Source organism: Chrysoperla carnea, chromosome 3 (assembly GCF_905475395.1).
Source record: "Chrysoperla carnea chromosome 3, inChrCarn1.1, whole genome shotgun sequence".
Classification (NCBI taxonomy): domain Eukaryota; kingdom Metazoa; phylum Arthropoda; class Insecta; order Neuroptera; family Chrysopidae; genus Chrysoperla; species Chrysoperla carnea.
In genome coordinates, this window is record NC_058339.1 from 50,086,599 (window position 1) to 50,103,123 (window position 16,525).

The 16,525-nt window shown below is 27.1% G+C and overlaps 1 protein-coding gene across 1 annotated transcript in view; it reads left to right on the plus strand.

Annotated features, from left to right (window-relative positions):
* Nucleotides 1-16,525, plus strand: part of LOC123296089 (dachshund homolog 1-like) — a 305,838-nt gene that overhangs the window by 159,244 nt on the left and 130,069 nt on the right. The window contains exon 5 of the mRNA XM_044877550.1: nt 3,088-3,147. Coding sequence (XP_044733485.1) covers nt 3,088-3,147 — 60 coding nt within the window. The remainder of the gene's footprint in view (nt 1-3,087; nt 3,148-16,525) is intronic.

Genomic DNA, 16,525 nt, shown 5'->3' on the forward strand with positions numbered 1-16,525 from the left:
ATGGTTATGGAAAACAATTATTCTTAGAGTCATTCTCCCTCAAAAATTTCGAGATATATTGCGGTTTTTCGATTCTAATTCATACCACTCTTTCTGTATGATTTCTGCCCTAGCATACTTTAATGAATTGCTTGATGGAAGCAATATTGTTTCCTTTAATATTTCTTTAACAAATTCAATGTAAACGTCATATCATTTTTTAATAATTTTGTAGATAGCTATAAAATCATCATTAAAAGTATCCTTTTTTGATTACGCGAAGGAAGGTGATATAGAAAGAAGTAAACATACGGAATAGAAGAGTGTCGTTTCCATAATGTAGTATATAAATATATAAAATATTATTATAACTGAACTTACACAAACATCGACCAAGTGCCGGTCGGTCTTGGATATTGTTTGTTTGTTGATGATGTTCTATGTTCTATATAAATATTATAATATGAACATGCACAAAGATCTTCTTCATCTTAACTCTACGACAAACGGAGAGTGGATAGAGCTTGATGTTTGTTCGTATATAAAGGATTTCCTATTAAGAGTGATAGAATTTTAACACAAATGTAGCAATGATATAATTCATTTTATATTTAGATGAATATCTCATGGCAATCTGTACATTTTATAATAACTGTTGGCAGCGACGCCGTGTAATTAATATTGAAGAAAACTAGAGGTGTCGTAGGGTACCCGGTAGGAACTATATTCTTTTCGTACCTTGGTACGTTATAAATGTAGTGCTTAATTTTCTTTTTTTTTTACAAGATATATTTCTGAAAATTTTGGGATATATTTCTTAATTTTAGTCAAATTCTTATTTGATTTTTTAAAGAATTTAGTTTTATAGCTACTTTTAGTTTTTAATGTTTTAATTAATTGTAATATTACTTTAAAGAAGATATACTTCTGATTTTGTAATGAATTCAATTTTTGATTAACTAATTTATTCAATTTGTAAGAATCCAACATTACGTTTGGTTTGATCAGGATATTTATTATGACATAACATAAAAATTTCATTGTATTTACTTTAAATTATCCTTGTTAGCTTTCACTTCGGATCTCTGTTAGCTCTAACTTTCACAACTCAATTTTTTTAAATGATAAAAAGTAAAATTTTGACAAAAAATATTGACAGTTATACAAATATTTTTGCATTTTCTCAAAATTCATGGCAAGGTGAATCAATTGAAAAAGTGTCAGTCAAGAAACATCGTCCCATAATCATCTTGCAACAATATATTGATTAAAGCTGTAAATTATTGAACCTTTTAATCAAAATGATGTTTAGTTCGAGCTATTTACCGTGTATTACTTGATTTTCAACAGCTTATATCGTTAATATGAGAAAACTAGTAATCGTTTGGGGGAAATGTTTCTGTGAATAATCAGACAAAACACAAACGTCGTCGAAACTCGAGCTTTCATCGAGTGTCCTTAAAAGTATCTAAGCACAAAATCTTCTTTTTCAAATTTTTTTGCAGTGTTTCTCCTACATAAGTTTTTGAAATTAAATTTAAAGTTATAACATTTCTTAATGGTAAACCCGTTTCCATCTACAACAAGTAACATATTCTACATCTAGGTATAGTAAGTATAGTGAATGACTCGAACATCAACCCATGCGTCGTTGTACCTGGGGAATTAATCATAACGTTGTTTCTCACGTACTGATGACGTGTACATGCATCCACTAACTAGGATTTGCATTTTAATTAAAACTGAGCCTTGAAATGATAATGACGAATTGAGTGAGTTGTGCTTGCTTTATACTGTGTGTTATATTATATATAATATTATATGCCCACTATATAATATTATATTATATATAATAAACAAATATATCAAAAAACAAAGATAACAATATATAGTCATAATATATTGTTTCATTTTATTAATGAACATTATTTCGCAGTTTTGTTTGTAACATCAATGATGGCATATTTTTATTTTTACCTCTATACGATAGTGGGAACAGACACCTAGAAAAAAATTCGCAGTGAAATTATTTGCGAGAAAAGATCTGCTTAAAAAATTCCTTTGAAAGTTGAGTTATAGTGGGTTGACTTTTTCGACAGCTTGTATTAGAAGAGTAGTAATAATATGCAAAAAGATTTGTTAAATTGATCTTTCGGGGAAAGTGCGCACTAGGCTATGCTTTCGCACCGTGCTAGAGTTTTATTTCAAGGAGTTAATATTTCAATGATAGCTACCATTTGATAAAATCATGCCCACCCACTGTGTACATAGCCAGAGGTGTCTAGCGTTAACTTACTTAGACTTCTTTCATGCTTTAAAAAAGAATGCAACATTTTTAGTCAAATGAATTGAGCTTTTGTCGTACATAATGATAGAGGTCGTGTGAGTGTATCATACCCATTTTGTAGTAACTACTTCATTAAAAGGACATGATGTTATGAACATTTATTTTCGTGAATATTATTTCTTTTACATATTTTGTTTATTTGTTTGTAATATCTCAGATTAATTGTCTTAATTTTGTAAGATGCAGAATTAAATTATACGAATAATAATTAAAATATGTTTCTTAATTATATTTGAATATGATAAATATTTTTATGTTCTGAAATATTTTATAATATATTTGTTGAATGTAAATTTACGAAAGATATTTGTGCCGAGTTCGACAAACCATGATGATGAAATCGTAACGATTTCAGTAAAATTGGATTATCCTAATTAGTGGTGTTTTTAGAAACAACCTTAAACAACGTGGACCATTTTAATCTATTATATGGTTAATAGCTTGTTTGGTAGCTAGCCAATAAAAAATAACTTAAACAAAAGTTGCAGAGTTCGATGGTAGTCAACGAAAGCTTTGGATATCAACCAACCTTGCCTTACAATACGGCCCTGATGACGTAAATATTTTTCCGCCCGGGAACACTTGTTTTCTAGATTGAAAAATAATTTTATCAAATTCTTATATTTTGGTTTTATCAGGGACCAGAATGGTTAGGTTTGGTAAGGTTATATTGGCTGACCACGAAGTCTATCCCCTAATAGAAATGTTTGGTAACATAGTATCATAACATAGTCATTAATTTAATTTTTTTTATTTCACAGATCTGGTATTTGGGAAAATTGTAGAGCAGCATATGAAGATATTGTTAAACACCTCGAAAGGTATGTAATTATAAATGAATATCTTTCAGAAATGGATTCACTGAATAATACTGCATCACAATAAACATTAATCTATTTATTTTTTTTCTAAACAAGTAAAATAAAAATAATTCATTCGTTATATAATAGAAAATAAAATGACTGACATTCAAGTGTACGATGAAGTGCAAAATTATCAACGACAAGCGATTATTCAAAATACCGTACGTATTATCAAATGCACAATTTGTACACAATGTCACATAATAAATATAAGTTTGTCACTAAATACAACATATATAATCATAGTCCAAGGTACCATATCAGTTACAGATACGTCATAAAATATGTAAAAATAAAATAGAATTTAAAAGGTCAAAGGATAGAAGAATTTGTTAAAATAACAAATTGAAAATTTCTTAGAATTTCAGGAAAATGAATTCTTAGAACTTAGAATTCATTTATTTAATGCTAGTTATGGGGTCCTAGAAGTCTTCACCAAGTTTGCTGTTTGAAATCCAAAAGTAATCGTTCTCGCAAAAACAATATTCTAAGATATTCAAAATCACACTTAAAATTAAAAATAATTATTTCCCTCCTTGAAATCTGAAAGGTAAAACTTAAAGTTTTCTGAGCATCCTTTTTATACCAAACTATACTGTACCATAATAAAATTGGTATTTCTAGGCAAACCATACTAGTTTTTTTTCGAAATCATAAATTAAGAGCCTTTTTTTGTTCGCTGTTTTCAAAATTTTGAAAAACAAAAATAAACTAGAATTCATAAAGCTATCCGAGTCCCATATTCCGATCATCTTCATCTGTTAATTCTTTCCTTTTTTTAAGTATATTTGTTACTGTTCTGGGTGCTTTAACTTTTATCTAAAACAAACTGATTCTACTTACCCCTGGTATTATTGTAACATATATACATACAAGTCACACAAATCATTGCCGCGTCATGGATATGTGGTAATCCTGGTATATATGCGCGGGTTCGCGTCCTCGGTAAGCTTACTTAATCGTTCCCATTTGACATTTGACAAATGTATATATGGTGCATACACTCTCGATATATATAATATGTGTATATATGTGTCTAAGCTCCTCCGTTTATTCTGGTAGTCAGTCACACTTAGGGCATGGGTATATTATATTGAATGACATAGTTCATTTGTTGTAAAGTTAAAACAATGAATTTTTTTTGAGATTTGTTTATTTTTAAATTTTGCATATGCAAAAATTTAACGAACAAGAATTGTCTACTGTCAAGCTTTACATAAAATGTATTTTACTTACTTACTTACGGTTATTTCTGTTTGAATTTGATTCTTCGAAGTTTTATATACCGGTATTTTCTCATTGATTTCCAAAATCAAACTTTTCTTATTGATAATGAAATAAAGTTAATAAATACACACTTAATCATAAGTCTTGTTGTTCATTTGATAAAAAAAAAGCACAAAAAATGAGTAAAAACTCCTTATTTGTTTGTTTAAATAAACTAATTTGGATTAGTTAAATAAAATATATAAAAGAATTCGCAGATTACAAACGTTATTTAGAGAATATGTGCTATGTTCGTGACGTTTTGTTCAACAACTCAATTACATAGAGAAATATTATTCTGAAAATTTCTTTCAAAATTATAGATACTCCTTGTTCTGATTTGGTGTTTTTTCCTACGATGTTAAAGAAAACTTTGAAGGAAAAAACTTTTTTAAACTTTGAAAGAATGGAAATTTTACTTAGAATTAATTTTTTTTAAATAATTAATATTGATCGAAATAAAACATTTTACAGATATATAAATTAAAATATTTTTTATGACTTTATTATTATTATTATTATGACTATGATTATAATTATTATTAAAAATAAAGCTAGAAAGACCACCCACTTCAGTTTCAAAGATGTGTGAAGGTAACTTCATATAAAAATAATAATATCATTATATTATTTATTTTGAATATATAATTGTTAATTAAATTTGTACAATAATAATAAAAACTAAAAACTTATTACAGTTTTTTTTTTTTTTTTTTTAAATAATAATGTAATTAAATTTTATATTTTTTAATTTTTTATTTATTTATAACAGTTATAATACGTAGATATTAATATTATTATTATTCTAAAACACATAAAAAATAAATTAATAAATATACTTAGGCTACCAGACCTAATAGATTTGGGGCCTAATGTAGTTTTTGATCGCAATTTCAGAATAGCCAGAATTCTATGAGGATGTTTTTAAAGTCATTCCGAATCATTTTTAACTTTTTCCGAACAAATTTTTATAGTCATAAACTTTTTTTTTCTGGAGCTTATAACGAACGAAGACGAATATTTAGAAATGAATGGAATTTCTAACTGGTTCCGCAGAGAAACGTGACGGGGCTTAGCTGATATTTTAAAAATTTAAATTTTTAAATTATGAAATTTTAATGATTCATACTATATTTAGTTAAAAATTATTGAAAAAAAACACAGTTATTCCAAAGTTTTAAGTTTTTACTGATGTCGACAATTCCCGATGACTGTCATTTTTTTAATTCAATTTTCTTCTCACCTGAGTATCTATCTTCCTTAAAGAATATTTATCAATTTTAGCAGTTAAAACTTTTCTCAGTGCCCAGGTAGAGAAGCTGACTATAGAAATGAATTTACAACCGTCTTAGAATGACAGTCAAATACTTCGCCCGGTCCTAGACCCATAGTGTAGGTACCAACTTACTAATTTTATAAATATGTAAATAAATATACATTAAAATTGTACTTATTTAATTTTTATAATTTTAACAGTTGTATATATATTTTTAGTGAAAATAATAATCATTATAATTATGGAACAAATAAAAACAGCAAGGGTTCTGAATTTCTGGAAATCTGATTTTAATTTTATATTTTATGTGTGTGTATAAATATTTAACTGTATGAAAATGAATGACAAATGAATTTATACCATTGAGTTACAAAATCTATATAAAGATCAAGCTGAAGTTTTTCTTTATTTGATGAAAATATACGATCCCGATAAAAAGATATGTTGCCAAGAATATTTCAATTTGACAGAAATATTGAACAAAATAGATTTTTAGTCAATCTTTTTTTTTTTTTTTTTGTATTTGAAATATCGTGCTGTTTCAAAGATAGGTCTGATTTAAGAAGTTCTCAAGCTAAGTCTTCATTTCAGTTATTGTATTCACGAACAGAGAGTCAAACAATAATATCAATTGTGCATGTGGTTTTATGAAAACGTACCAAAGTCGATGTTCCACCATACGTATTTTCTAGCGTTACAAACTTTAGGTTAAGCTTAGTAAATCACTTTACATCCTATTAAATTGCTAAAAAACTTGTATTATAGTTCTGTTTCGAAAAACTCTTGGAAAGAATAATGATTGTTGTGTTTTCATACGAATAGAGCGAGTGGTACAAATTTGTTAATTTTCCACTTTCGAATGCATTCGGTTTTTTTAAGTCTATAGTATTGTTACGATCATTATTACAGAAATATGTAAGAGTTAAAATAATTTATATTTCATTTCATTTCTTATAACATATCTAAAATATATACACATTGGTAGGGTCAGATGTAGTACCTAGAGTCAAATGTACCTTCAATCTTTAGAAGTTTGCCGGGAGATATTTCTATTTTCTGGACTGTACTTCTATTAAAATGAGTTAATTGTATGAGACTGCATGCAGTCTGAAAACTAAGTGCCATTGATGTTTCGTTTTCAAATAAATTAAAAATAAAATTTTGCAAAAAATTTCAAATTTTTGAGTATTCTGGCTGCTTTAAATTTACCATTTATACATGTTAATATGTTTGCATGAAATTTTACATTTGCATTATTCTGCCACTGGCGCTCAGAGTAGTGGATGCTTGTAGGAAAAACGTGAAACATTTTCAATGTTTCATTCAAATATATTCGACGATGCTGTTGAATACAGCGCCTTCAGGTACAGTGGTGGGGGTTATTTTAGGCGAATTAGGGTGTGAACCATGGTACATTATGTTATTGTACCATGGCCATAATCATGTATCATGGTCAACAAAAATGGTTAAAAAAAACATGATGTTGAGGAATAACAATACTACATACAAACCGAGACAATTTATATAATATTTTAATATTTTAACGAATAATATTAAAAAACACAAATTTATTTTTTGGTTCTAGGTACTGCACCTTCCCCTAAATATTTTATACAAATTAATATTCATACATTTTATACACTTATTATAACAACTACGTACCTACCAAAGATAAGTGGAACAAAGCGAGCAAATGCATATTTTATACTTACAACTCAAAATATTAATTCATATATTTTTCTCTTTCACTTCAATTAAAATTATTTAATAAATAATGATTTTTCATTATAAATTTTTGATTAATAATTCCAAATATATTAATATTTTTGTATAAATGAAATTCTTCATTTATTGTGTACATTCTTATTTTTTTTAACGTTTGGCTAATGGAATTTTTATTTAATTTATTTATATACACTTATAATAATTAATTAAGATAACACGAAGTTTTTAAAGAAAATAATTTTGTTTAAAAAAAATTCAGTGGCAAGATTTATGTTTTATTGAATTGAATAAATCAATGGTACGATTACGTTAAATCAATGGAAAACTTAGGGTATTCTTGTGAAAATCTTGCGAATGTTCTACAGCAATACTAAAGCCAAGATTGAATGTGCAAGACTCAAAAAAGGCCCCACGTTTCAGGAATAATTTGAAAACTCAGAGTTGATACAAATTAATTACCATCCCTATTGTGAAAATATTGTGAAATATGACACTGTGTGATTATGAAAAGATTTGACGAAAGGTGTCGTGGGATACCTGGTAGGAACTCTATTCCTTTCGTACTTTGGTACATTATAAATGTAGCGCTTACTTTTTTATGTACAAGATATTTTTCTGAAAATTTTAGGTATTAATTCTAAAAGTCTATAGTAATACTTGTTTGATTCTTTAAGCAATTAAATTTTATAGCTGTTTTTAGTTTTTACTTTATGAATTATTTGTAGTATTAGTTCAAAAAAGACATACTTCTGATTTTAGGTGTCATTTTATTTACTTAAAATTATCAAATTATCTCTGTTTTCGTTAACTTCTGATAAATTTCACAACAAAACTTTTCAAAATGATAAAACATAAAATTTTGACAAAAAATACAAATTGACTGTTATAAAAAGATTTGTTCATTTTTTCAAAAAAAATGGCAACCTGAATGGATTGGAAAAGCTTATATTTTCCTAGATAACCTACATGTCGGTTTTGATGTCTGGTCTGTTGGGATTTTTTTGGTTTTAATTCTCAAACCAGCAAACAAATATCGTACAATAAGGAACAAAGTTCCAATAATGCTACTTATCGCACGTTTGATGAATTAACACTTTTTATATAGCTTATTATCTGGAAATATTAATAGTATTCTTAACGTAGCCATGATATTTTAGTTATGGTGCCTGCTTCTCGTACGGATGGTTGCTAGGTCGACATCCTCTCGACATCTCTGGCTCTTTTTCTCTCGATTTTTTCAATTTATTGTATCTACATATTTTTTTAAATTCAAATATGTACTGTTCGAGTAGTATATATGTATAGTAAAATAAATGTGAATAATTAAACATGACATTGGTCAGGGATATAAGAGACTTTATTGAATAATACGTAGTTGGTGTCTTCTGTTTTACAGAGAGTAGAGTATTTAGTGTAGAGATTAGATTGTAACTCTCTAACAATTGTACATATAAATACACAGACACAGTCAGTATAAGGGAGACTAGAGACAGAAATAATTTGATAAACATGGTTTGTTCATTGTTAGACTAATTGTTTTATTTCATGTTTTGACATAGATTAATTATATATTCACAGCTTGGATTTTATATATATTTTAAATACTTACCGTATATTGTATAGTATTTTACTTGTTACAAATAAAAATAATATTTATATTTCCGCTATTTAACTGTTTTAAAAAATAAAGAAGTTACCTTCTTAAGTAACTAATCTGGTTAATATAATAAATTGTATTATTATTATTGTATATTATTGTAATGTTATGTGTTACTTTTTTTTTATTTTATTTTAAATTAAAATCATTACTTATTTATCTTATCATCGTGCTTAATTACACGATAGCGTATAGTTTTTCAATTGCTTAAAAAACTGAAGAAAAACTATGAATCTGTTTTCGTGTTGAAAAAAGTAAAATTATAATAGGATACTTACCACTGCCTTTTCCATCTTACAATAATCTACCTATAAACAGACTAAGAGAATTCGGAAATAAATAAAAAACGATATAATTGTAAAAAAATATTCTACATTAACCGTTCACGTATAACGTAGTCATATTTTTAAGTAGTTCCTACTTTTGTAAGCGGTTTCAAATATTTGCACTAAAAAATTTCTAGCTTTTCAAAAATTATGAGTAGCTTAATTATGCATTTCAAACGCACAATTTCATTGAAATAGCCCAAATATTCATTAAAATATATAAATTGCTAAAAAATCTTCCTAACACCCCAAAACTCAATTCAATACAACTAGGAAAATAATTGATGCGCATCATATTTTCATTATACACAAGTGAAAAATCATTTCTGCTGGCATGCAGGATCCCAACCCAAAGTGCTAGTGGTCACATTTAAGGAGGTACTTCAATTTTACAGGAGATACTTGAATTTATATTTATATACCCAGATCTCTTGGGTTCATGCCAAGCACCTTAACTTACTATATACGAAATCTAGACACAATGAGTAATTTTTTCAATCCATCGAATTTTTTGTTTCTCAACATTTATTGATTATTTAAGTGCCTTTAATTAAGATCGACTCAATAAATTATTAGTCTTTCGAAAGACTTTGACGTTTAACATTTAGTAAACAAACGTAAGTAATAATAAGCAAGTGTGTGACAATATAACGTTGCTACAGCAATGAATATATAAGGTTAAAACAACAATTATTCTTATATTTTTACCATGTGAACAGATGCACGATTATTTAATTTCAATGTCTGCAATTGTAGAAACGTACATACTTAATACATTTAATTCGTATGTTAGGTGTCATATATATTATAAATATTATCTTTTAATCATTATATTATTATTTTTATGTTATAAAATTTTATAATTAACATTAATTAAATAGTTTTATTTTTATGCTTTAATTTAAACTTCAAAAACATTACCGGGAAATTTTAAATGAATGATTTCTATACTAACAAGTTTGGAAAAATGTATCAACCGAACAGATATCTTCTGCTTAAGTGTTGGGAATCTTCTTCTTAAGTATGTTTCTTATCATTATCATTGATATCTTTTCGAGTAAGTCGTAGCAAATACAATCGTTTATGGAACCATATGTAACGAATTTCAAATGATGACATTCACACAATATCAAATATCATTTTGAAACTTTGTTTAAATATTTCCATATTCCTGTCTTAAGCCACCTCTTTTTCAATGATATGTGTGCTGTACGTGGCCATGTTATACAAGCGTTTCAAGATATTTCATGTAAAAATTAATTGTTGAATCTGAGTTTGCAATTCAATGAACTTTCAGCTTCCCCTTTCCAAAAACATAATGACAACCGAGAATTTGAAAAAAAAGGTTTACTGTCTTCAATTTGCATAAAAATAGTATAAAATAGAATTTTCTGTCTGCTTTTTTGGTTCCCGGAAGCGATTAAGCAAATTTCGATAGCCTTTTCAAACCTGGAGATACGAAAGTTGTTTATAGCACTTGCATTGCATAGTTCTATAATTAAGGTTCCTTTCTGCCCGATTTTCGGCGGAATTTAGAATAGAATTTTTAGCGAACTGCAAATAATGTTTCATGATTCAACGGACAATCTTTTATAACTTCTCTGTTATAATTCATCTTACTACTACATTTTTAATATTTTTATTTATATTATATTTCTCATAAGATTTTTAAAAATGATATAATATACATTTATGTATTTATGTATGTAAGCTTGTTAGATTTTTAAATTTTTTCTTTCATACATATAAAAAAATAATAATAATTAGTACTATACTCTTATAATATGATTTGGTCTATTCCTATAATATAAGTATTAAATGTTGAGATGGTATATTTTATTGCTGACTACTTAAATATTTTAAATAAATGAGTACGCATCTAATTTATTGTTTTAAGCCCAGAAATAGTACAAGGTGGAATGAAAATCTTATCACATCAAACATTTCAACTGAAAATAATTCACATAATATAATTATCGTGGAAGTGCTGTTATTAATCAGTTTTGTGACAAAAAGACACGTTTAATTTGAATACTCCTACAATTCCACCAAAATGAATATCCCACCACAAATTGATTAGAAGATTAAATAACCTTTAAACAGTTGATCACATTTTCATGTGAAATAAAAACTGAAATGAAATCGGTTTGTTGGTTTGGAAGCTTCGTTTTTGTAGGCAGGGACCCATACCCTTAAAATTATTTCAAACTCAGAATATCCTTGTCTTTTCTCGAGTGATAAAAATCTCCACTGTCTATGATCGTTCAAAGAAAAAGGTTGTATGATATTTATTTAAAAACTCACAGGAAAAACGTTTTTGGTCATTTTTTTTAAACAATAAATCAATAAGTAGATCAAAAATTTCTTGACAAGCACCGAACGTTTAAGATTTAGAGGCAAGTCATATTTGCAAATTCATTTCATCACCATACCTCATAAATTTATTTTTCTAAAAGCTGCTTTTTTCTAAACCTTAACCATTGAAAAATGTGAAAAAATTTACCTATTTTTGCGGTGTTTGATCGTTATTGTCTTAAACGTTATTTCTGGGTCACTCTATAAATTTATATTTAGTACAAATGTTATGATAATTTTAAAACACAATGAATTATATTATTTATTATTATTAATTAAAATTATTTGAATTAAATTCATTTTTATTATTTTTATTAAATAATTATATGTTTTTTAAAACAGGAAATGTTCTGTATTTGTATTTAAAATAACTTAATAAATTAAAATTTAAAATTCGTATATTGACACTGATACATCCATCATATATTGTAAACATTGATTATAATTATTTAAATTTAGTTTTTATATTTTATGTTTTAATTTTTTAAAATTTCTCATTTATTTTACATAATGTAATCATGAAACTTACAAGTCCGTTAGTTTTAACACACAATTATAATAAGATTATACAAATAATTAAATTTGTTTTAAGTATCTAACATGAAACTTACATGTTTCAACAATTCATGAATCAAAATAAATAAATTTGAATATGGCTTATAAATTATTTAAATAAAATTAATTCCATGTATGTACATGGAACATGGCATAGCAGATCATCAGCAGAACTTTTGAGAGATTTTCTGTCATATTTTTTAGGGATAATTAGACAATTTGTATACCATAAGCATTTTGATTATAAACTATTACAAGCGATTCTTAAGGTACATTTAGATTCAAACTAAATTCCGTCTAGCTAAATTTAAGCTTGAGCTTATAACATAGCTTGTAAATTTAACTTTGATCTGGCTTGAGTTTTGTTGAACTTAGATAGGGGTGAAATACATCTTGAATCTGATAGCAGTTAACGGGGAATGAGCACTAGTAACTCCACCGAACTTCTGCCTGAAAAATTAAAATTACATTACTTAATCATAAAAATGAATCCTTTTAAATTTATAGATCCACTAAAATGATTCGAATACGTTTTTCAGAATTATCAAAAAACTGTTTGTAAATTATAATTTAAAAAGCTGAAAGGAAATGCAAAATGGTTAATCAAAAATCAACGTAAAATGATTTGATTTTTGAAGCGACAACTTCTTTTGGCACAAAACTCATGGAACTCACGTTATCGTCACGGTCATCGCGTGTGTGTTGGAACTCCTAAACTGATGGACCGATTTTGATGAAACTTTTTGTGTATGTTCAAGTGGATGCTAGGATGCTTTCGATTCCCAATTGTTTAATGGTGGAAACGCATATAAATAATATATTACATTACATCTTACTATTAAATTCTCCTACCATAAGTTACGTAGCTTTTACTTCTATCGACAGTCACCAAAGACTGCTCCGAAAGTTTTTTTTTCTTATATCACCCAATATAGACATTATTTAAAATGTGCCAATTTTAGTCAACTGGTTTGTGTTCAACATACGCAAAAGTTCCAAGTCTGATTACGAATATCTTTTCTAAGTGGCGGGTAAAAGGGGCGATAATTATTAACAACTACTCAAAAATTAATACATTCTGTAAAAAAGTGGGTCTACGGGCACTGTACCTTCACTAAGTTATAATAGTTAAATTGAAAATACGAACACGGTAAATATTAAAATTCTGTTTACTTCATAGAAACACAATGAAGTGAAGTTATCTTCATAATATTAATTCATATCTATATTCATTGATATATTAAATAATAGATACACAAGTCATCACACTTTCTACAACTCCGAAATCAAAACTGACGGAATAATAATGATTATTATATTATTTTATTCTCAAAAAATGATATAAGGGGTAATATTTCAAATGATTAATTATTTCTATAAAGTAAAATTTGCAAGCGTCATCATTACTTCTCTCATATAACATATAATTTTTTTCCCAAGAAGTCCCGTATAAAAAAATACAATTTTATCTCGTATTGTATTCACAGATTTTCACTTAACGAATGCAACAAGATCATAATGTTTGTTAATTTCTCGATAGGAATAATAAAAGACTCGTAGAAATAAAGAAAAAGTAACATTTTTGCATTTTTCTGGCCAAAATTACAGTAGACGATGATTTTTATCTCAATTGGAGACGTCAAAAGTTTCGCCGAAAAATATGTAAATCAAGAAGAACAAGACTGATTTTGTTTATCGGAATTTGACGAACCTTGGTCTAAGAGACAATTTTGACATAAACAGTAAAAAATCTTCTACGAACATTCTTTATTTCCTAACAATTAATTATTTCGTGTTTCAAATGGTCCAAATTTCTGAAAGATTGGGATTTAAAAACAAGTAAGCCCTATTCTTAACCTGTGTCAAAAAATTGGTTGAATTCTGTCGAAAAGTTGGTTTAAGCAAAGTTCTAGCATAAGAACTGCAAATACCTTATATTATATTAAAACTCTTTCAAGAAGACAACCACCTTGATTTCCCCTCTCTAGATTCGCGCTTGTTATGATTGATCTGATATCCTTGGGTCATACCCACTGCAATTTTGTTGTATTTGTTTGTTGTGTTACTCTTTTTTTTAAATTTTATTATATTTTTCTTTTTGATAAAAATAAAAAGTGCTGATTTCATTTTTTAATATTTGTATGTATGTATGTATGTCGGTTGTTTAAATGAATAATCACCAAGAAAATTTTTTATATAAAATTAGGGGAGATAATATTTCCATATTATTATTTAAAAGATGATAATAATAAAGTATATTTCATTTATTCATTTTAATATTATATGAATGTTTTTCTGATTAATATTAGTATGGTTTTTAATAAAGAATAATTAATGTTTTTTTTGTTGCTCCGCTTTCAAATTGTTCTTAAATTTAATTTATTTAAACACGTGAAATTTATTTACCAAAACGAATTTGGTTCAAAATATTTTTTTTACTTTTATAAAAACCGGGTGTTTAAAGTAGTTACACTATCGCGAAGTATTCTCACCTAGTATACTCCCCAAAGTTAGCCGAAGTAAAGCACACGATACTGTACTCTTCTCTTACTTCACAAGAATATGCTAGTACAATTATCTCCAAGCTTATTATTACAGCAAAAATATAATTTTTTTCAAAAAACTAACAGCAAAAATGTATTATACAAGTCACTATGGCCATGTGAAGATGAAACTCTCCTGTACTCGTCTGGGTGCCTCACGTGGCTTTTGATTCTGGTACGAGAAACATCTCTATATTCTGGTTTCCCGCCCAACCTCATTCTTTTTTATAATGCTTGTCTACTTTATCTTTCCCACCTTCTGACTAGCTTGTGAAAAAGGCTATCTACATAATAATGTAAGTAAAAAATTCCTGAGAAATTTTTTATTCGACATTCATTCTCTTTTCAAAAACAAATTTTAGAGCAGGTATTTAAAATGAGTTCTTTTTTATCATTTCTGGGTTGTATAGTTTTTCTCTTAGAATATCTACATGATTTACTCTAAATAATATTGCACCTTCGCCAATAAAACTTTGATTAAAATTACAAAGCTTTCTATAGGCGGGGCCAGCTCTTGCAAACGAGGTACAATTTAAAAAAAAATAAAATTACAATATTGCCTTTGAAAATATTTAATGTCAACGTTGTTAGAACAAAAAGGAATACTTCCTTTATAAACAAAATTCGCTGAGACTACTACGCGGAGATTAACTGCTTTTGTGTTATATTTAACTAAACTGTGATTGTGTAATCAATCATTCGTTTGCTCAGATCGAAGCATCTCTATGTCATCGGGTTTTACTCAGGAAAGAAGATTTAAAAAAATTTGTACCTTATATTACGTTAGATATATTTTATACGAACTCGACGTGATGTTTTTCAATTAATCGTAAATTTTCAGTATTTATGACAAGATCACCTCCAATAACTTTAATTCTATTTCTGTTTTTGTTAATAAAATCAATATTTTATTTTTTAATACAACAAACAATTTCAAATACATCCTGTTGCATTTGTTATTTCAGATAATAATATTTAAATTATGGAGAAAATAGGAATAAAATATAAGGAATAAGAAAAAATAAAAAATAATCTTAAACAATACAAATGATGCACATAATGTTAACTTATATATCAAGGCAGGAAAAATATTATAATAAAAATTATTATTATTGCTACATGTTATACAAGAAGGAAATAAGGAGACACTTTCTACAGTGTAGTAGAAAAACCACTATGATTACTACGACTTTACTACATTTGCATGTCAACTGGCATCAAATAACAATAATTCATATTTCAGTAGGCGCGTTATGTCGCTTCTTCGATGTACAACGGGAAAAAAACAGAGCACTTAGAGACAGATAACAAACATTATAACATCTACTTGTAATAAGTTAAATTTTGTTAAAGTGTAATTCATATATGAAGGTCTTTTTTATATTTTCTCCTCAATGATATCCTTTATCACTCAAATTCAGATTTAACAAATTAGCAATTTAATGTTCTAATTACAAAATAGGTGCTCAAAAATTATAACTATTAGCGTTGAGTTGATCAGTTCCAAACAAAAACACGACACAAATGTTTTCATTAAAACATCTTTTAAAATTACTAAATTAAACCCAAGTAAATAAAAAAATTGCGGAGCAAAACAGATTTGACTGTTGAGAAATTATATCACCATCACTTT